Genomic DNA, 25,625 nt, shown 5'->3' with positions numbered 1-25,625 from the left:
GCTACAAGATAACTGGTATGATAACATTAAGGTTCCAGGCAAAGTACTAAGTACACTAATGTACTGAATCAAAGAGTTTTTAAAGATTGGAAGGAAGAAGATCTAGATTGTGCAACAGTGGGCTTCAACTCAATATTAGGGATTTATCTTGCTGAAACCAATAGTGTATTCATTTATTGAAAAATACTAAATATCACACACCAAAAGTGTCTTAAATTGTCTGTTTTACATCACTGTAAAAATAATTTTGGGGGGTTTTAGACGAAACAAACAATTCGAAGACATCACTTTCGGCTGTGAGATTTTTGGGGCGATCATGTGATTTTTCACAAATTTCTGTTTCTGCTCTAAAGACTGAAGAAATAACGAATGGACAAATGAATAAAGACAGAAAATGTCCCAGATATTTTGTAGTTCAGTGTGCATTTTATGCATACTCATACTGACTCAGTCTGACTCATACATTTAATCCGGGTTTTTACAGAGCAAAATGCAGGTCAGCGAGGGAGATGCTGCCACCCCCCCAGATGATGCATTCATGGGCAAAAACAAGCCGAAAAACAAACTGTATTTTGATGATGGTACCAGGCAGCCACTGGGACATTCTGATGGACTGTGGGTACTGATGCAATTGAGTGCCTGTTTTAGGAGTGTGGGAAAAATCCGTTGCCATGAAGCCTGAGGATTATCTACTTTGAATGAGCAGGAATGGTATCATGCAGCTGCCTTGTGTAGGTGTGCATTAGCATAGGTGAATTGGGTTCTTGGGTGAATAAACTTGGCATTGCAGGATATGTATGAATACCTATCTCGGCACTTAATGATGGCTGTTTTTCTCTCTGTGGTTACATTAACATGAAATTCATTATTATTTCATCATTATGAAATGATGATAATGTAAAGAGACTGCTTTGTGAAAAATAGTAAAAAAAAAAAAATAGACCGGTAAGTTACACAAGCTTTCTTTGTTACTGTTGGGTTCAGTAGCAGGAGCAGCAACAGGTGAGTGACAATGCATTGTTCATTGGCACTCATAACTTGTGTGTTCTTGTACTTCTGTCTTTGTGAGGACCAGTTTAAGCATTTCACCTGATACTGGACTTTAGAGGTTGATGAAATTTATATCACTATGAAATATTTTTGATAATGATCTTTTAAATTTGATTAAATCCCTAACACATTAAAGCCCTAACACACACATAGTCCACCCACACCGGTATTTTCAGTTATGTTGCCTGATAAGACCTCTTCTGAGGAATGGGTAGGCATGTACAAACTGTTCTTGATAAACATCTCCTTAGTTTTGTTGCACTTGTAAGGGCAGGCAAACTTAAACTTTTATCCTTCCTATTACTTATGAGTGTGTGGTGACATCACACATTTCCCATCTTAGCTTTGAAGTGAAAATACCTGTGTGGGTTTGCAACATGGGTAGGCCTATACTTATCAATATTGTTAATGTCAACTTCACAATTTAGGGCGGGTCAGCTTGTATATAATACAAAAATACAGTTACTGCAAGGTGAAAGTACATCAATAAAACATTAGAAAACACAGTATATCATAGAATATATGATATATAATGATATTAAAATCGTCTAGGTTGATAACTTTCTTAACTCAAAGAAAGATGTGTTTTTAACAGTGATTTAAAGCGTTCAAGAGTAGAATGTCATTTGAATTTCAAAGGACTCTTATTTCTTAGTTTTAATGTTATGGTTAGAATTAGGTTATGGTTAAATTGGATTTGTGATTGACGCAAGCCCGCGACCCTGTACGCAGGATAAGCGGTTGACAATGGATGGATGGATTGACGCAAAGGGTAGAGTGGAGTCCCGGCGTAGATACCTAGGGTGTAGATTTACATTTATAGCTCAGCATCAGATTTCGCAAGTTGATAGGTCTCCCTCATCTCATTACTGAATATGAATAATCCATGCAGTGGCTGTATTTATGTTGTTTCATTCACTGTTATACAGTAGACAGCAAGGATCACAGTGAGCTGAAGGAAGGAGAGGATTACTTTTCCAACTCGCTTCATCGTCTTCAGCTGGAATCAGAAACAGAAGGGAGAAGGGGGGAAAGTACTTGCGGTCTCCACATATCTCTGTATCTACGTGAGTGGGCTCCTTGAATAAGCCATAACCTTTTAACACAGAACCTTTGGAGTTAAGGGCTGGGAAATGCATTATGTGAATGAGGGTCCTCACAAGTATAGAAAAACATATGTGCTTTGCTGCTTTAGTGGGAACCACATGGTGTTTGAGGCTTTCACACTGAGGGAATTTGGCCCACCATCATTCCTTTAAGGAGTTAGTTTGAGTTAGCACTCCATTTTAGAGTTTGATTAAGACTGATACAAGGCTCAGAAAAGAGTTTAAATATTCATGTAGCAGTGAGGCTGTAGTCACCAAACACTCCCACAGGTGCAGTAATCCTAACATGCACAAACGCCTGTGTGTGTCTGGACACCTGTTTGTGTGTCGATCTGCATGCTCACAGTAAGCTGGATACTGGCAGTGAATCGGGGTTTGGTAACAGGAGCTCTGATGTCTGTACCCTGCTGTGCCTCTACTTGTCTGTTACGTCAGCCTAAGGGCCATAGGATGATGCAAAGCAGGTTCAACCAGACAGGTGGCATAGCAGAGTAAAATGAATACATAAAAGAAACCACAGAGGGTCATCATAATTTGTTGTTATGCAATATTGTGGTAAACGTACAAGCATACACATGTATTAGGGAGCTATGTAAACAGAGGAACCAAGCTTGGCAACAAACTGAAGGATAAGTGGGAAAATCTTTTTTTCACACACAAATTAATATTCTGTTCAATCAATCGTTGAGCTTCATTTTTAACCACTAAAAAACGCTATGTTGGACTCCTTGGAGCTGAGTATTAGGAGTGGCACTTCTTGCATTTTCTGCTGTCGACTGATTGCATAATCCTCTTTCTTTCCCTCATAAGTTCTCATTCTTTCTTTATACACAATACAGTACATTAGGACTTCAATAATCTGAACAGCAAAATGATCCATTTATCCCCTCCAGAGCTCTATACAAACATGTTAGCACAATATGTTAAGTGTTAGCAGGTCAGTAACGCTATTCAAACACTGGCATTAGTGTTTTCTCACGTTTCGCACGTTGATTTTTAGCTGTATGCAGCTGTCACTACCTTCACATTCTAAGAAAACAGAGACCCATGGTAGTTCAAACCAGTCTCCCACGTTTCTTCTTATTATGTAGCTTTACAGCTGCAACATGTAATTTTCTCCCTTTAAAACACAATAAAGCTGCCCTAATTAAGAAAGAAAACATCAGGTAGTGGAGAGATCAGGCTGAGAGGGCAAATGTCTAATTAAATATCCTGAGCATAAGAAACTGGCAAAGGTTTGAGAAGAAAAGTCACCAAGGGGTGCTGGTGAGTGCACAAACCATGCACTGATTGCACAGAGCAGAAGTTCTACTTGTAGCTTTCTTTTCAAGGTCTGCCTTGTAATCGTTATGAAATGCTTTATGTCAGTGGGAGGAAGTGCTCCTGCCTACACAATAGCAGTGAATAAAATTGCTACATCTTCACATGAGTCAAGTTCGGAACTACTCCGAATGTCAGGAATACTGTAGCGGGACTATGTCACTGTCGCTGTTTCTCAATGAGCAGTCATTGAGAAAACAGCTTATGCAACTGTGTGCTTTAAAACGACACAAAAAAATGGTGTTCCCTTTGTTATTGTGTGCTGTGTGAGTTGGCGTTTGCACTTGTCAAGTCAGGATTAAATTGCAGAGTCCACAAACAAAGGAGAGAAACGGGGAGGGGAGCATGTGTTCGAGTCCAAGTTTAGTAGAAGTGTGGGTCTTAATCACAAACGGTATTCCCCTAAACTCCATTACCCAGAATGCTCGGTATCCCTATCATTGGCCTATTTTATGTCACTGTGGCACCAGATGGTCCTCCCCAGAGCAGGGAGCCTAATTTCCCATCACCACCTGGGAACAGCCAGAAACTGATCCCGCACTCACCCCTCATTAATTAAATGCTGTAATGGCATGCAGTAGTAGCTGTCTATCCTGTCGAGGTGTAACACACCACGCTGAAACCCTGCGGCTCAGTGAACATGAGGACACGGACATGCAGGGTAGGAGGCTCAATTTATCTGTGTCCACTTTACTGACCAGTGCAACATATTGTCCCTTTACTCTCCCCCCTCTTGTTACATTCCATGACCAACAGATGCAATCAAAACATGAAAAGAACCTTTCTGTATGATTATTTTCACGATCAAGTAATCCATCAATTGTTTTTATTATTATCAATCAATTCTATCATTTAAACAATTAAATTTGAGCAGAGAGATATGTCTGAAATTAATATTGCAATTTTAATAATATCAGTAATATACCATAATAAAAACAATTGTTACTTTTTAATAACAATTACTTTGTAGTTTTTAAATTAAACATACTTTTGTAGAACAATAACACAATATAATCATGTTGTCCTATTACAATTCCACAGGAAGACAATAATATTTAGCCCAGCCTTATAAACAATGTCAAACATTTTGGAAAATGTTGCTTATAACAGTCAAAACTGCAGATATTTATATGTAACAAAATAAACTAAGCTCAAATTTCCACTTACTAACACTGACCTTTAAATCTTCACAGTCTTCACTCAGCAAATGGACTTGAATGAAGACAGCGAGATGCAGTTGAATGCTGTTTGTTTCAGTTTAATTTACTTTAATTCACCAGGATAAGCCACTGCTTTCTTGAGTATATAAATTAAAAACAAACAATTAGACAATTAAAACATAGCAAACAGTACAGTCTGATCAACATCAGTTATGGGCAATGGTGGCCCAAAGGTTAGAGAAGTGGAAAATAAGCAGTGATTGCCCTCCCTCATTTCCCACCACTGAGGTGCCCTTGAGCAAGGCAGACCAGGCTGCGGTTGTACTGGGCAGCTTCCAGGTGTGAATGTGTAACAGTGTGAATGTGATCAGGGCCTTCCTTCCTGCAAATGAGGTTACTCTCAGTGAAGCTCCCTGAATCAATAAAGGTCAAAAATATATATATATATACACTGGTGTCCAAATTTCAGTTTCCCATTGACAGCCTGTAGACTTGTTTGTTCCTGTGTAGACCTGTTTTACTGATTCCACAAGTGACATCATAATACCGCACAGTTGCTCTTGAATGCGACATTTCAGGCTACAGGGATTTCCTGGACATTTGACTGAGTTCAACCAACAGGTACTTAAGTTGATTTCAAAGAGATCGGTAAACAGTAAAAAAAATAATACTTAAATTGCAACGGTGTACAATCCCATTTATTCAAACAGCTGGAATCACTGCGTTCATTCTGTCAGCTTGAAGAAGAGACTCACTGTACACTCTATTTAGAGTGCAAGTATTACACAAGCATTACACAATTCAGTTCAGGCAAATGTTCCTAGTAAGCCTAAGGATGAAACTGTGTGAAGGAGATCCACCAACACTGGCCATCAGCTTAAAGACAACATATGTGAGCTGTTTTTTTATTATTATTATGAAATCACCTGAAATATGAAATCAAACTGGTAGAAATGCTAACATTTAACTCCTAATCTCTTTTTGATCCCTTAAAACCAAGTTATTGCAGCTCCTCAACACTTAAATTAGATTTTTAAAAAAGGGTTATTGCCCTTTGGTTGGATTGGTTTTCTGTCAGATGTCAATGTGAGAATTAAAATGAAACATGTCAAAGGAAAAGTGCAGTTCTTCTCTGCACTGGATCCAGTCTAAATAAGAACCTTTCTTGCTGATTCTAGCAAAGCCTTTAAGCATTCCTGCTAGAACATGAGGGACAGGCTAGTGAAAGCCAAGTAATCATGTTATAGTTTGTAGTAATCTGTGCTTACTGAGGCTGCTGGCAGACATTAGCTAACTGTCAGTGTTCACATTGAACAAAAATGTGACCCAGCCATACAGGAAGGCGTCAACACAAACAAGCTGAGGTTGAGCGAAGACACCCTGAGCCACCACAAGCAAAAACATGAAAGACTTTGAACACAGGGTAAAAGAGAGAGTCATAAAATTTTTCCTGTTTCTGTAGGAAGTTCTCAGGAAATTTACAGGAAACAAGGTCTGCTGGGGAGAAGAATGAGTGTCAGTTTGTAGAATGAAAGGACAGCAGGGGAAGATAGAGGCTGGAGAGGGAGGGCAAGGAGAGTGTGGCTGCTATGCTTCGTCTTACCCCTAATGTTCAGAAGAAAAATAGGTGCTGGAATGTGTATACAGAAAAGGGTCTACTGAAATTAAAATTAATTTTTGTTAAGAACCAGTACCGTAATTACCAAAAGGCAAATATTCAACTTATTTTATGCAGTGACATTAGTTAGATTAGCTTTCTCCAGGGGCTTGAGTTTTTGGTTCTGACTGCCAATGTCGGAACAGTAAAATCGTTCATAATATCACTTTAGCCAGTTAATCAGCTGATAGACCAATGTTGTTAGCCGCTTTTTGTTGTTAGTCCTATCTGCGATTTGAGCACTCCGTAGTTACTCCATCTATTAGTATCACATCCATACATTACTTACTCCGTGTTGTGATTTGAATCAATGTGTAAGATACAGAGTTATAGGGCTACCTGTTGCTTTGAGTTTTTACAGTCTGGTCATTAGCCTGGTTAGCTAGTCTCCCTTCTTTGTATAATGCTTGGCGAACACAACAGTGTGAATGTCCAGAGCAGAGATTGCTCAGCAGGTGTTGAAATAACATGAATTTAACATAACATCTAGAGGAAAAAGAGCTCACATTAGCAACCAAGGCTAACCAGTTAGCTAGTTTTTTTTTTTTTTTCATACACTAGGCCTATAGCCTCCGACAGAGACGTTTTATAGAGGAGACACGCCACTCAATCACATCCTCAATATAACTCTATGGGGATAGCTACTGCGCACGCATGGTAGTAATGATACGTGTAGTAGAAGTATAACCGGTCGGGAAAAATGCTTTTTAAACCTTATTTTAGGGCAGTGACCAGTAAAACTGGCTCTCTCCCCATTAATTCAGATAGGAGCCTGGTCTTGTTAGTCTGAAATAGCTGCCCGGAGGCATTGCCAAGATGGCTAAGGACTTTGCCTTGGAGTTTCCACTTTCCCAATGGGAATTCCAAAAGTTGAATGTTGTGAACAGCGGCTTAAATCGCTAACTAACGCTATGCCGGTTTGTTGAAAGTGAAAAAACTGATGAACCCTCATTGAACCTCTTTTGGATAATATAGAACAGCGGGTAGTGGGAATCAGTGCAAACGTTAGCAAGTTAGACTAACTATTCAGCTGGTTAGCCTAAGTAAAACAAGGGAACAAGTGATTAGGGGAAAATATGTTTTTTAATTAATGTTCGTAGGCTATACGAGGTTATGAAGATTTTGACAGCTTGTATCTTCACGAGGGCCCCCAGAAGGAAACACCTTCCCACAGGCCTGAAGCTGAAAAACTGAAAAATATGCACAAAAGCCACACTTTCATTCTAGTGTTTATTTCCTCACACAAAAATGTACACACAGGAACTGTCAAATTTCAGTTTGACTTGGAAGGGAAGTGAGAGGAGGGATAAGCTGAAAAATAGTCTGGAGGAAAGAAGTCAGTGGAGAGATAAGCATCTGTCACTTTCATTCATTTTGAAGTACAGTCAGCAGAGAGGCAGGTGTCAACAACCACATATATAGTGAGAAGAATATGCATTCATAAATTGGATGTAGCTTGTTTCTGATTGAAATGTATTTTTCGTCACATAAACAACTTAAACACCAGGAGTCTGTAGTAATGCGTGAAATAATAGCAGTGGGAGAATAATAAGCATAGGGAGGAGTTCTGATTGATGCCTGCTGCTTTTAAAAACAACCCACACAGCGCTGGAACAATGTAAGTTATCTACCCTGCTGCATAATTTGATAGCACAAGGGCCGTATAGTAATGAGTAACCAAACCAAATCACTTCAATTTATTGTTGAAGTGATATGATTGCATTCAACATTGCATATTTGTTTTCTGTTTATTTAATGAAACATTAAACTCAAGAGGGCAATCAGTCAGTAGTCCGTTTTATTTTTCTTGTGCCCACATGAAGCGTTCGTAATGGTAAATGTATCTTGATTTTACCTAGAATTTACCCTCTTTGAGAAATATAACCACAGAGCAACACTAACAGTTTGAAGTGACACCGCCTGTGTACTCGCCAAACCAAACCAAGAGAGGAAAAAAGGCAATCATGAAAAGTCCCTACAATACAAAAACAATCTCTGACTCAATAAATGAGTGTCAGAGGATGTGACTTTTTTAGACCTACATCCTCATTCCCTGTCCAAGAAGGAGTATGAGAATCAGTATTTCAGTAAACCAAACATTTCACAACCGGTAAATAATTTGACTCATATCATCTGAGTTTCAAATTCAAAGTCATGGTAGTGTTGTCTCAGAGGTCTTGACATTAGATGATGATTTCTAAAAATCTGTTTTTATCTGGTGCAATAAAGATCATAGGTTTTTTTTCTGAAATGCAAAGAAGTGTCTCGTGAGCTACAGAGCTTAAAAAAGTGTTTGTGCTTAAGGTGTGATCAAAGCGTTCACAGAACAACCACAGGCCCCAAGAGTGTATGGTGTGATGGTCGGAAAAATAGAGTCACCCAACAAAACATACAGTATAGCTGACAAGGTACAATGTGGTTTTCACCGCAAATGCAAACTGCATTGCAGATTATGTGATACAACACGTAAGCAGCAGAATATATCTCACTTGATTTAAAATCACTTTGTTTTCTCATGTGCTGAACTGGAAGTGTTTTAGAGCCGTATGACTTAGGACTTTGGTCTACTTCCATCTAGACGCAGAGTTTAGGTTTTGTGTGTCGAGGTTTATGATGACCCTACCTCAATGTGGGTGAAGTTGTGATGTTAAAGGCATTTATAAATGGCATTTTAAAAAATTGTCCTGTGACTCTGGATAATCCAAAGACCTGTGAACAGCTTTCAATGGAACATTCAAACATAGATAGATTAGCCTCCTACTCCACTGATGACCGGTACTGCAACACAGCAGGGATGAAAAGCAACAACCAAATAATCTAAAAGTTAGTAATAAGTTCAACCCTGATTACTTTACTTCTTCAACACTTGATGTGCAGCAGAAGCAGGGGAAAAAATGCCTTCTGTGATCTGAAATCAACTTTCTGCATGGCCAAGCACCATCTGGGGTAAGAAAATATTTTTTTTGTAATTTGGGTGAACTGACCCTTTGAGGCATCTTGTGAGACTGTTAACATCATCCTCTGGCATTAGTGTGGCTCTCTTAACAGATGCAAAACTCCTTTTTTAAGAAATTTAGTGCAAAAAACCCCCCCAATTATTTAAATTGAAATTAAAGCAGACATAGCATCATAACTGGTCTTGCTTTATGAGTCCCTAAAGGATATAACTGTTGAATTGAGTTTGTGTACTGGTGACAGATAACATCAAATAACACAGTATGTTCTGACAGCCGCTGTCGCACAAATTGTGTCGACATCAAAGGAGTCGGGTGAATCTCCAGACTTTTAGGATGTGTGTCATCTAATCTCACTGTGGCATCAGTTGTGTATTTTCTAATCTTGGACTGTACAATTAGGCGCGTAGCATTGTTTCCACTGCTTCCTTCCTCACTCAATGAGGTGTGAGTGTAGTCTGAACCCATCACACACGGCACAACTCCAATACCAAACAGCCACCTGTTGTATAGACTTGACTTCACACCAATAGCATGGAGTCAAGGGTCAACAGATGGAGCTGATAGATAACAGCGCCAGAACGTCTTTCAAAAGGCCATGATCAGAGTGTGAAAAATAAAAAGGAATGGAAATGGTAAAAAAAAAAAAAGAAGAGAGAGATGAAAATACTGCACATATGTGACACCCTGGTACTTTCTTACATTGCTACCAGAGAACCAACACAAAAAAAGAAAATGCAGCCTGTGTATACCCAATGTTATGCCAGCTATCCAACACAACAGCCATTGTGGCTGTTGTATTGATAACACAACAGTAATGTAAATGCCCAGTTTGACTGTGCAACAGAGATGTTAGCCAGAAATGATATATCACCTCTATAGATTTGTACAGCACAGAACTTAAAATGTTGTATAATCCATTTTAATGTTATTTACCATAACATGCTACTTTTTTTCTAATGCTCTAGAAAATGAATTAGCAATATGTCTCTACTGGCATCTTCTTAATCTATAGTTCAAAATTAGCAAACACACAGGAAACAATCACAGTTTGGGGGAATTGGTTACATTTTCTTATTACTTATTACTGTGCAGCTGAAATTATATTTTTGATCCAAACGGTCACAAGTCTTTGAGGATTTTGGAAAATCTGGGATTTATCTTTTAGAAAAACTGATACAGCAAACAAACAACATATTGCTAACACAATACATGAGAGACACAAACTGGAGCTGTTCATTACAGCACAGCAGACATGAACAATGTTAGTGGTTAAGAAAAACGTTTTTTCCACTTTAATCTCCATTAAAATAGCTCGCTGAAGGTACCAGGTGTTGAACCATGAGTGCTAACATTAGCCACTAAGGTGTTAGCTTGGCTGGTTTTCCTCACACGTTGCTCTTGTTTCGCACCTATTTCATTAGTTGCCTCAACATCTTGTCTTCCTTCTGAGTAGATGTTGGGTCAAATACCGTTTTCTGATGGTTATTCTTTTATGCTAGCAAGCTAGCTAGCCGACTGGTCATTAGCATAGGTCATTAGTGGATATCTGTATATTAATTACTTTTTGTATTTTGTGTCTATAATGTATTCTTGTCAATATTTGTTGGCCAAAAAATATTTTCATTCTTCCAAACAATATCAGTCTGGATATAATGCATAATTTCTGTTTTTTTTGACAACAGCCAAATGTACTGTATGTCAGCCAATACGGTAAATGCCATTTCCAGATCAGTCCATGGACTGTATGGATCATGCAGGCATCTATGTTGAGGGTCTACATGATCCTCAACATAGTAACAAGTGACGTAACAAGTTTCTTTGTTCAGTAAGGAACCATGGCAAAGAAAGTCCACAGGTCTGATTGTCTAGAAAGCCATTTTATCTCAGCCACACAGACCGATCAGATCAAACATGCCGACGTGGACCTGCAAAACGGGTAATAAAAATGAATGAGAAGAATTATCATCTTTCTTCTCTCCAGCTCCCTGGTGTTTCCCATTGCTAATTCCTAATCTTAATGACTACCAGATAAGCACAAGTGTTAATTAAAGAGAGCTGCATAATTATATCTCTGAGGGACCTGCGCCAATGCCCTCTCACCACCACCTCCTCCAGCTGACACTCCAGCCTGGTTTCTCTTCCCATACTTTACTCCTTCACAACATTAAGCATTCACCACTCTCACACTCCTCTCATTATCTCACTCTGACCCAGTGTTTTCACCTAGTTTCTGAAAATGGAAGGGGATCCACAGTTCAATGACATTAAGTAATAAAACCACAATATTTCGAGCTGGTCCCACTTGCCCAGAGCAGAGTTATAGGTGTTTTTGGAATCTCTACCAGTAGAATCACAAGGAAGCATATGAAATGAAAGTCAATATTTTCAAAAGTCACTAACATGGAGGAAAACTAGCAACGGATGCAGCTCATAAAATACATCTTGGCCTTGAAAACAACTTCACATAACTTCACAATCACTGATCACTGAAAATGAAGCAGGGTGGAGGGGAGTGGGTGCAGCCTTTGGTCTTATGAAATTACCATGGCATAAAAATCTATCACAACCAGCTTGCCTGCCCGGGTGCTCGCATCTCCACCAGAACGACAGCAATCTGTCATTTCATCTGCGAGTCCACCCCAAAGGAGGGGAAGGACGAAAATAATAACAGAATGGACAACAAAAGGCTTTGCCAGAATCATGTGGTTATGAGTTGAGCTTATTAAAAACCACAGTGGAAAATAAATATGCAAACATCGAGCCCGCCCTCGAGCAGAAAGCACAATAAAATATGGTGTGAAAGACAGAGAGTGAAGAAGGAGGGAGAGCAGACACCCCACTGCTAATTTAATAGACTGACTATAGCAGGCTATGCAATTCCATTATGTTGTGTCATCTGTCCTGCGGAGGTTGGATCAGTTCCTTGGGGAAGGTCACGGCAAATGACAGACATAATCAGATACAATCAAGTCATGCGGGATTCCAAATTTAAAAGCCGCCCCGGCAGGTTTGGAAGTTGATGACCATGCTGCTTGTTTCTGACGTCACTTGTCATTAGGATGTTTGACGTGACTGACAAGAGAGAGTCATACATGGTGAATGCTTGTTGAGAATTATACGTTAGGAGATTTCCACTTTCAATATTTTAAATACAATATTTCACCGGAATTTAGGCAAACTGATTTCTATGTTATTGTTGCTTTTATGGTTAGGTGCAACACACATCAGCGTCTTATCATTTGGCACGCTACAATTGTCCCCACGTAGCGTACACTGGATACCATAGAGACAGAAGAAATAGTCGATAGCCAGGTTGTGTTGACCCAAGAAACAAATATGATAAAACTGCTGCTTTTCTGAAGAGTTGACCTATGTCATTTTTGGAAATGGGGACAGTGGCGTGTCCTGATGACTTGCACGTCCATTTGTAATGACGTAAATCAAAGATGCCACTAGTGTGCGGGCTTACAAAGAAAACAATAGTTGCACAGCAGGCATGTTTTTTAAGGCCTATTAGCCATGTTTTCTGTTTCACGTGCATCTGAGGGAACAGATACATTTCTATTTTAATCAATAAGCCTGTCTATAAAGTCAGATACACTGACTAATCACTTACATTTCACTTGTACTTTATGCATAGGATTTACATGCCTAACTACAGTGATTGTTGTATTGGGCCCTATGGTGGTGCCTTTTCCCACACACATATGTTAACAGTTAAGGTTAAGGTGGGGCTAAGATAACAACAGTTTGGTTGGCTTTAGTCAAAGTTAAATTAGAAACATAAGTTCAAATAAGTTCAGGTTAATTCATTGCAGAAGACTTGCATAAGTTGGCATTGTTCTAGGCTAGTGCTGCAAAACCTTTAACTTAGTTAGTCGCCTAAACCTAACCAAAGCTTAACCATAGAGGAGGCAAATCAGACAACACGTTTCCATAATAATAATTTGGGTCATATTGGAGGACACTGATAAACAATGCCATCCTGCAGATAGACACCACATTAAAAAAACACTCACGAGTCATAAAGGCAATGACAAACAACGATTTTGTTATTTCATTAGGAGGACTTGTCGACCGAAACATATCTGCCCATACTTAACTGCCTATCCCTGTGGACAGTTAACCATATTATAGGTGTTACTAGTATCAGAATTAGTATTTGTAAGGTTCTTAGTAAGCACATCAACAGACATGAAACACTTCTTTGACACAGCACACTCTGAAAAGCTTTCATACACAGTACACACCCAGTCTTTTTTCTATAATGCTAAATGTTAGAACAACTAAAAATAATCCAAATGTAAAGGTTCAACATCGGCGTGTACCACTGAAGATGGATGAGGGGATTAAAGGGTGAGAAGAAATGTCTCAAAATACAAAAATTAGTTGATAAATCAATGAGTCAACCAGCAGAAAATGAAACCAACTGTTTTGAAAATCAAATCATGGTTTCAGGTATTTTCCAAGCCAAAAATACAAACATTTTCTGGTTGTTGCCTCTCAAATGTGACAATTTGCTTCTTTTTACTGTTTCATATAACTGCGTCACCTCCTGGCTCATAGAATGTGACAGTAAGTGAATTGAATGTCTTTGGCTTTCGAACTGTCTGTGAGACAAAGGAAGACACACCTATTTGAATCTGCACACTCTGAAAAGCTTTCATATACAGTATATACTTTTTGAACAACTAAAAATTATACGATTTTAAAGGTTCAACAGCAGCATGTACCACTGGGAAAAAAAGAAGTGAAGAAAAGCCTCCATTTAGCTCTGCTCATTAATCAGGCTGTCACGTATGGTCAGTGGGAGTGCAAAACAACATGGATTTAGTCACTGCTTTTGTTCCCCAGGTGAAATTTTTAAACAAGAGACCATGTTTCTCACCGGAAAGGCTACCCTGACTAAACATAGTCTCATTTCTATCAGCTTTGTTTGCAAAAGGCTCAAAACTTAATAGAGAAAATGAGAAATTTCATTTGTATGAGTGAAAGTTTAATTAATATGCGATTAAGGATGGTTAATTATTTAGCCGCAGGTCTGACAATTCTATTTGAAATGTGACATTTTAATGAGTTATTGTTCTTTAAGTGTGATTAGGGCTGTCATAAAACCAAACAGACAACATAAACCTTCTTAAAATGTTTGATATGCTCACATTTTTGCCTCACATTTTGCCATGCCTGCCATGGCATGACATCATGCTGTGCTGTGAGCGTGCAAATTGTAGCCTCCTCTGCACCATCAGGAAATGATGCGTTCCACGGGTAGGAGTGGAGGGGGATGCATGCTTGGCTCTGCATCCTGTCTGCAGAGAAGTACCTGCTTCTCAAATGCAATTTCAAGACAAAGCAGTCGTGTGCAGCATCTTCCCGGCCAAATATCAATGTCAAATGAGGAGGTATTACAAGATGAATGGAGGGGATTAAAGGGTGAGAAGAAATGTCCCACATCCAGTTTGGAGCTGCGACACTGAATCAATAAATCAATTAGTCAACCGACAGAAAATGAAATAACGATTTTGAAAATCAATTCAGCGTGTCAAGTATTTCTCAAGCAAAAATGACAAACATTTTCTGGTCGTGTGAGAATGTGCTTCTTTTTACTGGGTTTGTGTTTATTTGAGCTGTTGGTCAGACAAATAAAGACATTTAAAGATGTCTTCTGCAATGGGAAACTGGGATCTCTTTTTTTCCCACTGTTTTTTACATTTTATTGTCCAAGCGATTATTCAATGAATTGGGGAAATTATCTAACCGTTAGCTGCAGCCGTCCTTCGTCTTCTATGTTACTTAACTGTCATTTCTTTAGGGCCGCAACTAATGATTTTCATTACTGATTCATCTACCAGTTATTCAAGGTGACATTTTCAAGCTCAAGTTAAAATCTTTTTTTGTTTTTGTACAACCAACAGTCAAAACTCCCATAATATTCCCATTTGAGAAGCTTTAACAATCAATGATAGTTAGTATTGTTTGGGTTGCATGACAGAGGCTAAAGGGTCTGCGTTATAGAAAAGAACCTGTTTTGTGAGGAAAACCTGGTTCATAACATTGAATTTCAAGTCACGCCACATAATTTGGGAACCTATAGGTGCTATTTCAGATCAATTTTTCTTCAAGCAGCTACTGGAACAATCTTTTCTGGTGCCATTCTAGAAGAATGGCTTATCCACAAGACATGTTGCACAATTCCTCGCTCAGTCCAACCAAGCATCTTTGTTTTTCACCTCTATTAAGTTGTCTAGTAAGTGCTGAAAGAAAACAATCACGCTGCGACAATTAGCAAAAGAGGAGAATATGATTATGAGCCCAGTTTGGCTCTTAGTTGAAGAATAACATTTCAAGTCCCTTCTGCTTTATAGTTTCAGCCAACTCATTCAGGGCTTTAGATGAGAGGGCCAGCCCACACTGACAGCTTACACCTTCTGGAGTGAGACAGTAATAGCGTTACCAACAAGGCCAGCCCAGCACACAATATAAACACAAATCCTGTTCCTGCAAAATCACGACTCTCATATCATCTATACACATACACATGCACTCTATCATAAACAATCATTAACATTAAGATCATTGTCTCAAAGTCTGAGAACACAAAAGCTTCAAAGAAATAGAAGTTGCCACTTATTTGATCTTTTTCAACCATAAATACCTATTCTGACTGTAGTAGCTGCAGGGCTTTGATAACCAAGACAGTTCCTGCTTCAGAGGTGGGCCTTGAGTTTTAAGCTGAGGGTAATAAATATTCAAGAAACTGTCGAGTCCTTTTGTTTGGGAGTACAATTACACCAGCTAGATAAGCAGTGTTTATTCCCCAGCATAATTACACCGTTTATAGTCATATTACTTTTCCTACACTAAGTAGATTATCACCTTGTGCACTGCGAAAAATATGATTTAAAATCATCTTGTCCTCAACTGAAATGAATAAAACTTGAAATGTAGCTATATATTTGGGCTTGTTTCAGTTTTCCTTAATCAAGAGAGTTGAGTCACTATTCTGCCTTGTGTAAAGATACAGCCACTGGTTTCTAGATATTTCTGGGGACAGGTGGACATCCATTTGAATTAAGTGACACTTGTTTCAGGGGGAATCTGAATATCATTTGGCTTATATGGTGGATTTTACAGTGGATGATGAGTGAGTAAACCCCCCACCCCCAAAAGCATGGATCACCAAGGTGACAAAAGAGTGCCCAATCAGCAGATCATATTTCAGCAAATAATCACTGATTGGCATCTCAAGATTTTTCTTTTTAACGTTTCTTACCACTTGAATTCTTGCCACAAATTAGGTGCTGGTAGGGCTGCAGCAGACCCCAGATCTCCGAGTCGTTGTTGATGGCTTGCTCCAGTGACTCCAGCGTAAACTTGGGGATCCCGTTGTCCCTCTCCACCAGCGCGCTGCGAAGGACGCGGCTGAACACCTCTCTGAACAGACTCTCCATGCAAGCAGTGAGGTATATGGCAGCGTGTTCGTGGATCCTGAGGGCCACCCGACTATCCACCATCCACCTGAAGAACTTCCCCACGGAGAAGACCAGCCCGCAGCGCTCCGACTTGCCTCGGCTGAACTTGTCCCCGGTGCTCATGTTGTAGAGGGACAGGGCGCTGAGAGCCGCCGTGATGCAGTTGACGGAGATGGTCCATGAAAGCACCACTTTGATGGCGCTCTGAAGCTCGTACTTGGTGCACTTTGCGTAGCGCAGGCTGAGCCGCTGCGCCTCCCGTGCCACCCTGACCAGTGCGCGGCTGATGAGAGCCGAGAGCCGCGCCAAGACCTCCGGTGGCGGGTTGCCCACCATCAGCTCCTCGTCTTTCCTCAATGCGCCCTCCACCTCGCCGAGGCTCCATGGCACGTCCTCCAGCTCGGGCAGCTTGGCGCACTGACCCGAGCACTCCAGTATCTCCGTGTCCTCCGCCAGGACGGTGTTGACTGTGTCCAAACTGTTTTGTCTGCTGTGCATGGATTCCGTCAGATGCCAGCAGTTGGCCCCATGTGAGACGGACTGATGCGTGTCGGAGCAACACAGCGACACGCTGGACGACCTGACCGAGTCCGCGGCTCCACCATAACCAGAATCAAGCGTTAAATCCTCCAGCGTCCTCACGACTGTCTTACCCTTGCCTGCCATAACTGCACCGCATACTGTTGGGTATGCTTGGTCTCTCAGTTAAATGCCACAAAGTCGTTTTCTTGCTTTTCCGCAGCCCCTGCACGAGGACTTAATTGTATTTCCCAGTTTAAAGAGTGAAACGAGAGAAGTGAGCCTCTACTTTCCTCCTTATCTAAGTGGCTGGATGTCTTCGATATCCTCTTGTCCACAACTTCATACGCGTAACCTGAGAGCGCACAAACCCTCCGCGCTCACTGCAACAAGCGCAGCAAAGGCTGGAGTCTGATGGAGAGGTGGAGCCTGGAGCCCCGAGGGCCTGAAACGAGCCAATCCGCCTCTCCATCAGCTTTGACTGACACAGAGCAACCTACCTGCTACCTTTCAGCAGAGGCTACCTGGTGCTGGTGAAACATAACTGCAGAATCAAGAGACAGACACGTAGGTTTCTGTGCCAACCAATCTGTTATTTAGTCGTGTAACTGCAGTGTCGTGTAGCTGGGTTCCCACTGAGAAAACACATGCTGGAAATGTGAATGCTCTCTTAGTGTGGGAAAATTTGTGGACATGACAACAGAGAGGGGCAGCATAAAAACAATATATCCAACCTTTTTTATTTTACACATGATCACTGTCGAAGAGAATGCATGTGAGAGGATAATAATCTCCTGTTTGACTTAAATCTAATTATATTTGGAATCTGGATAAAATACAAAATTTTTGAGCGAACATATGTTGCGAAACATTTTGTTTTTCTTAATGGCAAACAGATGGAAAACACAGTTCTGCATTCTGCTGTGAAGATCTGTTGGTTTTTGTGGCGTGCTGTCCACCGTCAGTGATCATTTTAAGTAAGAGGTGAAAGTGAGTCTGCAGCAAAAGTAGCTTTCTTGAGGAACACCATGAGCTTTAATGCCAGATCCTTAATATAAATATTTTACTGGTCATAGCACATCGCTCCAAGCTTTTCGAGATCAGAGACTCTTTCCACATCCGGTGGTAATACAGACCTGCAGCCCTGCTTCAAGGTGTTGCATCATTTCATCATGTTGTTGAGGGATTTTCTCCATAACACAACATTTTTATCAGGCCATGAAAACAAAAAGCGAGTGAGTTGAATTCTGAAGACATGCTGAGAGGAACAGTTGGTAGAATGATGATTCATCCATTCTGCTGGGGCTTCTCCTTGTACATCTGAGCTGGACCAACCATCTGTCCACACTGCCTGCCAGGCCAGAGGCCCTTTCATATTTTCTTAGCATGACATTGCACTGCCCAATGACAGAACTGAAAAACTTATTACTTTGGAATGTTTGAGAAATGATGATACACCCACTCTCACAGAGTGATTGACTGGGAACAGTGTACAACAAATCATGCCAGTATCTTGACACTGATCATTGTTTAGCTGACAAATAATAGCCATAACAATATCATTACGTATTTATGCCAAGAGATAGAACCACATTGGGCCTATATGAATAAAATTTTTGTAATAAGAAGAACCAGTTTGGGAAGATTTTTGTCAACATAAGGGAGATTCTGATAGCTGATGAGAGGGAAACCTGTGATAAGAATATCTACATGAACCCCATAGAGAAAATGAATGATTCATTTCATTTTAGATTAAATGATAATGCATTTTGCATAAAGAACTTTTATAAAGTATACATAAAGAGTTGTTTGGTTTTTTATGTAAGCAGATGTCAGCATTAACCCCTGTTCATCTCCAGCAGTCTGCCACGAGCTCTTGATGCAATGCAGCACATCTTGCTGACTAACTAAGGTGAGAGCGGTGGAGGTGGGCAGTTGTCAGCTGCTTCTCTACATGCACTGTGGTCCTCCAAAGCTTGTCCTCACGTATTAAGCGTTGGTTGCCTGGTAACACCAAAATGGTCATGATTTTACCAGCAAGATGATAGATTGTTAGTGTTTTGCCAGCAGAATGAGTGTATCACATAAACACGTTTCATTAGTCATCCTGTACAATGTCACGTTTTTTAATTAGGTAATTAAATCATATATATATGATTTAATTACCAATTACCATATATATATATAGCATTTTTCTTTTTTTAATGGTTTGTACTTTGTAGTTTGTAGTTAGGTTACTGTACTTCAAACTATGACTTTTATTGAGTGTATTATTATATATTGGTATCTGTTTTGGTATAATACCATACAATAATAATAATAATTTCAATAATATTACCGTAGTACCATTATTCTGTGGAAATATTGTCCCTTAAAGTGTAAAAGACAAAAAAAAGGAAAAAGGTACAGCATCCATCCTATAACAACTGCTTATTATCATGTATGGATGTTATTATCGTGCTTACAAATAGTTGGTAGCATGACGTTATGCTTCCACTCAGTGGCCAAAACACGGTACTACTTCCACAGTCCAAGGCTGCATTTTATGTCTTGCGTAATTAATACAGACCATTTTATGTAAGACAAAACTGTGACGCATTTCTAATTTAGACATTAAAGAAGACCAAATATAGAGAAAATAAGGAGGTGTGGTACATGCTACAACATGTAATAATTACATAATTATTATACATTAGTAATAATGTATAAAACTGTAATTTAGACTGTATTCATGCAACTTAGAGAACATACTCACAAATAGATAGGTAAAGTAAGGTTGGTTGTATTACTTTTATAACATCTTGGCTCTAACTACAAGGCAAGGAAAGTTTGTCTGTGTAGCACCTTTTAACAGTAAGTGCTTTACATGAGATACAAAATGGCATTAAGATAGGCTACTTAAAAAACAAGTGAGACTAATACGTATACACAATGATTTCAATTACAGTGCAGTTAATGTAGTGCAATATTTGAATGAATAATTCCGAAAATAATAAATAAAAGTGTTAGTCTCGATTCAAGCGTGAGATGTGGCAAACTGCAAATATAGGCTATAATATTCACTTTCATCACAGTGCAGTTGCCCTGAACATACTCTGTAGTTGGCTTCAAATCAAGGTACGCTGCAGCTTCATGCAAAACTATTTGTTACGTTTTTACATTTAATAAACTGCACAACTGATTTATAAGACTGACTAATAATACTACCAGTACTACAATGACTTTCTCTCTCTTTCTCACTAACATATACACAAACACACGCACGCACGGTGACGCGCGCTCATGCCGGTCTTCATGTGCTTATCCGGGTTCTTTTAAGGTAAACAAGCTATGTAAGCGGAGGGAGATGTACTTTTTGTCTTTTTAGCCTCATTGCTTTACACGAGTGTGTCATCTATGTGCACGTACTAAATGCAACGATTTAACGGCTCGTGTTTTTATCATCAACTTATTGTTTATCCCCCCCCCCCCAAAAAAGTTGTGTTCACTGTCTAACCTCGCCGAATTACTTAGACATATATTTGGCAGAACTTCGTAAATTAGCCTACAAACATGCTGAGGTGGTACCGTAAGAGGTCACAATTCAGTAGCATTACCACAGCCGTACACGTTAGCTCATCCTATTTAGGTCAGAGAAAGCACGCTGAAGAAACGTGACCACGCCGAGAAACGCACTTGGCGTTTTGGACCAATCGGAGAGCTCAAGGCTGTGCTCGTCACCGTGTGGGCGGCGTCACGACAGTGGGTGCGGTGACGAGCTTGAGCGGCTATTCGCAGACGTTGAGAACATTTTTCTGATATATTCACTCAAAACAAATGTTCAGCAGTAGGAGAGACGAGTCATACGGAACCGAGACGGATTTACAACAGCTAAGTATTTCTCTAGCTTTCACTAGGACGACGAATTTGACAATATCGCAGTCATAAACTGTATTTACATAACCAGCTTTCTCGTTATTCACGGCTGGGATCAGCCGGGCTTGCCACCGTGTCTTGTGGTCGTTATTGCCTGAAATTACAGGCCAGTTATTCAGATTCAGTTATACTTAAATAATGGTTTTAGAGTGCGGGTCCAGCAAAGTGTTTTAGTAGGTTACATGTATATTTGTACACGTATTATTCACTATTCAGAAAAAACAAGTTATACAACGAGCCACGCTGTTGCCCGTCACAGAAGCAGGTCCTAAAGCCCGACGAGTTGTTGGCTGTCACATTGCCGGAGAGCGCGCGCGCGCTGTCTCGTGCCCAAATGGTTCAGCAACCAACGATTTCTAAATTCTTCGACATTATGGAAAAGGTTCTTTTAGAGCAAGGTTAATTGCAAAGTTGGACTGCATTACTGAAAACAACGATTTGTATGCTAACATAGCATACACGCAATTTACTGCATACATCTGGATTCCCACACGCCTTTTTATTTTTCTTGGATATCATTTTTTTTTAAAAACACTGTCAGTGAATCGGGATACGAGTGGAGTGGAGTGAGCACAAAAAGACTTGTTATTATTAAAAAAGGCGACAAAAAGGACTCGTCCAGTTGAGTAATGGTCATTAATACGATCCACTGGTTCAGGAAGGGCTTGCGGCTCCACGACAACCCGTCGCTCAAGGAATCTCTGCAGGGAGCGGATACTGTCCGCTGCGTCTACATCCTCGACCCCTGGTTCGCGGGGTCTTCCAACGTTGGGATCAACAGGTGGAGGTGAGTGAAGCAACCGCCGAACATCTTACTTACTGTAGGGGCACTGGGAGATCAGGGCTGCTCACTGTGGTGCAGGCACATCTGGATGCTTAGCCCCTGGTACCCACATGTTGTACAAGTAAACATTTCACATCCAAAGCTGCATTTAGTTATTATTTTGCTGACATGAGATTTAAAGCTGACATGATTAGCCAGTTGAAAGATAACTGATGTGTAACTATTGGTAATCAATTCATCATTTCAGTGACTTTTCAAGCTGCTTTCAACTTCTCAAGTGTGACTCATATGATTTCAACATGAATATCTTTGACATTTTGGACAAAGTCATTAGTCGACTATTCAAGAAAGCAATCAACATATTAATTGACAATGAAAATAATTGTTGGTTTCAGCCCTAACCCCTTGGTGATAATGTCCATTTTACTTGACTCTTTAATGCAGAAGTATTACTAATCATTGGTACCAACAGACTGCATTGGTTTGATGTGTCTGCAGTGACTTAAATATGTCATGTCAAATATAGATATCATGCAACAGAAAGATTTGGCTCAGCATTGTCCCAAAAGTTTACTCTTGCATCTTTGTTTACAGCAGGTGTATCCTTGAGATGTTGGCCGCCACACTGTATGCTATGTTTGTTGTAACAAATAGTTAGAAGTGAACTTTTATCTATGGAAAAAAGGACAGCAAGTTCTACATTAAATCAGATAATATTATTAAACTGTCCAGTTTATTATGACTGATGTTACACCAGACACGATTTTACAATCACAATTATTGATATCAGTGTCAATAAGATGACAGCAGTTCCAAAACTTAATATATTGCAGTGACAGTGTAAATGACACTCAGATCATTAGTTGCCTTTTCAACAGGGGTTAGAGACTTGGCAGAGATTGATCTTTCCAATATCCTAAGTGAATAATATGCTTGAAAATAGATAGAAATAGGGAAATGTCGTAGTCTCGGGACTTAATTAATCTTCCACATTTGCCAGAGCTGAGATTAATGAAACAACAAGCTTTGTTTTAATCTCTTTGTGTTCTTTCCAAGTAAGGGAAGGTTGTCTGTTTGTTTAGTCCGAACTGCTTGGACAGAGGCCCAGAAAGAGAGTTTGAATGTTGAAAATGAAATGACACTGTGCATTGAACACGTCAGGAGTGGCTTTTCTCAAATGACACACATTATCTGAACTTGACCTGTATCCCCGCATTTCAACGGTGAAGAGTCAATGTATCTTATTACTAATATTTTACTTACTAATATTTTACATAACTGACATTTCCTGAACTCCAGACAGTCAGCAAATGTGTGTGTGTGTGTGTGTGTGTGTGTGTGTGTGGGCTCGTATGACTGCCAGATAGGGACACGATGTTTCAGTCTGGTGACACAAATAAGTGTAAGATGCTTTAAAGGCTCATGTGGCAGAGATAAGAGCGAGAACCTTTCTAACCCTCCACTTTATAACCTATCCAGCAGGCAGTCTTGAGCAGTATTATGTGGAAACTTTTCCCCTGTCAAAACAAACAGTCTGCGTCTTTTTATTTACCCAGCTTGGTCTGTGATCTACACATTTATTCATTACAACCTCACAAATGTGTGCCGTAGCCTGCAGGCAGCTAACAGTCCACACATGCAGCTGCTGAATGAAAGGGCTCCCCGAGGTTCACGGTGCAGTGGGTGTCTCGCTGGATGTTTTTGTTTCCTCTCCTGCTGTGCGCTCTGGTTTGCATTGCGGTCCCATCCCATCACTGGAAGAGTAGGGCAGCAGCAGCAGCAAAGGCGTGACTGTTATGGAGCGTCCATGTTATGCTACCACGGTTATGTAAAAGCAGCCTGGTGTGACGCAGAGCTCACATGCAGATCGCTCAGTATGACCTGGTTCATTCCCTTTATTTTGTTTTTTAGGCACATATCGTACATGTGCATGAAATTAAACCCTTCATATCTATAAATAGTAGGATTGCACAGAGAAAAAAACATTTAGAGGATCAAAATCTCTCTTTTGAGAGTCGAGGTAACAGTTGTTATAAATACCGGTAATGAGTTTAATTGATTGTAAATGTCTGCCCCAGCATTAGCATACACTCAGTTGCATAATACAGACAGCTTTCTGATATTTAACCTACCTTCATTGATGTAAATGGGGTGGACTAAATAATAGAAACACCTCCTGTCAGTATTATGCAATACAGTTTCAACAAAATATGAGCATCATAACCTTCATGATAGTCGGATTTATTGCATCTTTGTGCATTAGTAAGTAAACTGGGAACTGAGTGAATGACTGACTGTTGCAAACATGACATATTAGAGTCAGAGCTGAGTAATAATGTGCCCCAGTTGGACTTGGGAACATGAAAAGATTTCCGTGTGTATCATATGAATTGTTTGTGAAGAGGTTAGCAGCCCGCTTCTTGAGATATAGGGGAGTAATCCTCAGTGAATGAGGCATGTCAGTGCCAGGTTACATAATCAAATAACTTTCCTTACCTCCCAGCATCTCCACGCGTGGTGCAAGTAGGTCATTGTGTTAGTAGTTAGTCTTCCACCCTTCTTGTCTTTTTGACCTACTTCTGCTGTACCGCTTCTGCAAGAGACCCTAACTATCTCTGATTAGCAGCGCAAAAACTGAGCACTAATCCCTACCAAGCTGCTTCCATCTGATATCTGTGTTAACACTATATGCATGAAACTGTTTAAGCTAGTCCACAGGGTTGTGCAGGGTGTCCCGTGATCATGGAAGTCCTTTACTTCAAGTGAAAACGTTCATGTGGATATAATTAGCGTGGAGTTACACCATGAAAGAATGTTTTTAACAAGGAGGGACGTAAGAGTGACATCTCAGAGGACGGCATGGAAAAATAATGAGAAACAGCTGCAGCTGAAGTATTTTGGAAAAGGGCTGGTTGACAATGCAGCACAACTTATAAACAGTGTAATTGTATTATGTTGACATGATCATATTGTGATATTATTTTTTATTCTTAATGGTCTGAAGGAAATCCCCAACCCACATGGTCTGTAATCAAGTTGCAGGCTATTTATTTATAATTTTGTCCACATGATTTGCTTTTGAATGTGGACCTACACCCAAGGCCTACAAAATGAATAATATAATCTGAATTTAAATAATAATTAATCAGTCTCCACATTTGCTGTGTAAAAACAAGCATTGTTTGACTGAGTCTCTTAATAAATGATGGAGGGTTTTAAGCTTTGAACAACAACCATCCAGCCTCTTAAAAAGCGTCACAGACACCACTGAAGTGAATATACAGCTGCACAATTATGGCCATTGCTGTTTCATAAAACACTGGCTTAACAAAAATGTCATATAATTTATTAACTGTAATGTTTACAATCTGGTAATGAATAGCAGAGTGAGAGTTAGGCGTTTTGGCTTCACCATCAGTGAAAAGTTTTCACAGCACCCACCTGGCTTTCATACGATGATGCAGGAAGCTTCCACCTACTAACTTTAGTACCTATAGCAACAGCACGGGAAACACCATATTACTGCCGCTCTGACTCGACGGACCTGTGGGGGTGTGTTTGTGTGTGCGCACAATAATGTTTACCGTCAGTACTTCTTATTTTTGGAAAGATAAAAACAGAAGCACAGTGCAGATCATATAATAAAAGTAAGAAAATGTTTCTGTTGGGTCAGTATGTTTGGTTT

The 25,625-nt window shown here is 39.9% G+C and overlaps 2 protein-coding genes across 3 annotated transcripts in view; one reads left to right on the top strand and one right to left on the bottom strand.

The window, feature by feature from the left end:
* The window catches only part of LOC123985176 (ankyrin repeat and BTB/POZ domain-containing protein BTBD11-A-like), a 148,299-nt gene extending 130,685 nt beyond the window's left edge, over positions 1-17,614 (bottom strand). The window contains exon 1 of the mRNA XM_046072595.1: positions 16,524-17,614. Coding sequence (XP_045928551.1) covers positions 16,524-17,388 — 865 coding nt within the window. The 5' untranslated portion in view covers positions 17,389-17,614. The remainder of the gene's footprint in view (positions 1-16,523) is intronic.
* Positions 17,615-20,989: 3,375 nt separating this feature from the next.
* Positions 20,990-25,625, top strand: part of LOC123984949 (cryptochrome-1-like) — a 14,510-nt gene continuing 9,874 nt past the window's right edge. For both annotated transcript variants that reach the window (XM_046072226.1, XM_046072225.1), the window contains exon 1: positions 20,990-21,943. In XM_046072226.1, the coding sequence (XP_045928182.1) occupies positions 21,786-21,943 (158 nt within the window). In that variant the 5' untranslated portion in view covers positions 20,990-21,785. The remainder of the gene's footprint in view (positions 21,944-25,625) is intronic.

Source organism: Micropterus dolomieu, linkage group LG16, assembly GCF_021292245.1.
Source record: "Micropterus dolomieu isolate WLL.071019.BEF.003 ecotype Adirondacks linkage group LG16, ASM2129224v1, whole genome shotgun sequence".
Taxonomy (NCBI): Eukaryota; Metazoa; Chordata; class Actinopteri; order Centrarchiformes; family Centrarchidae; genus Micropterus; species Micropterus dolomieu.
The sequence above is the reverse complement of the archived record's forward strand: the minus strand, read 5'-3'. Positions and strand labels throughout refer to the sequence as shown.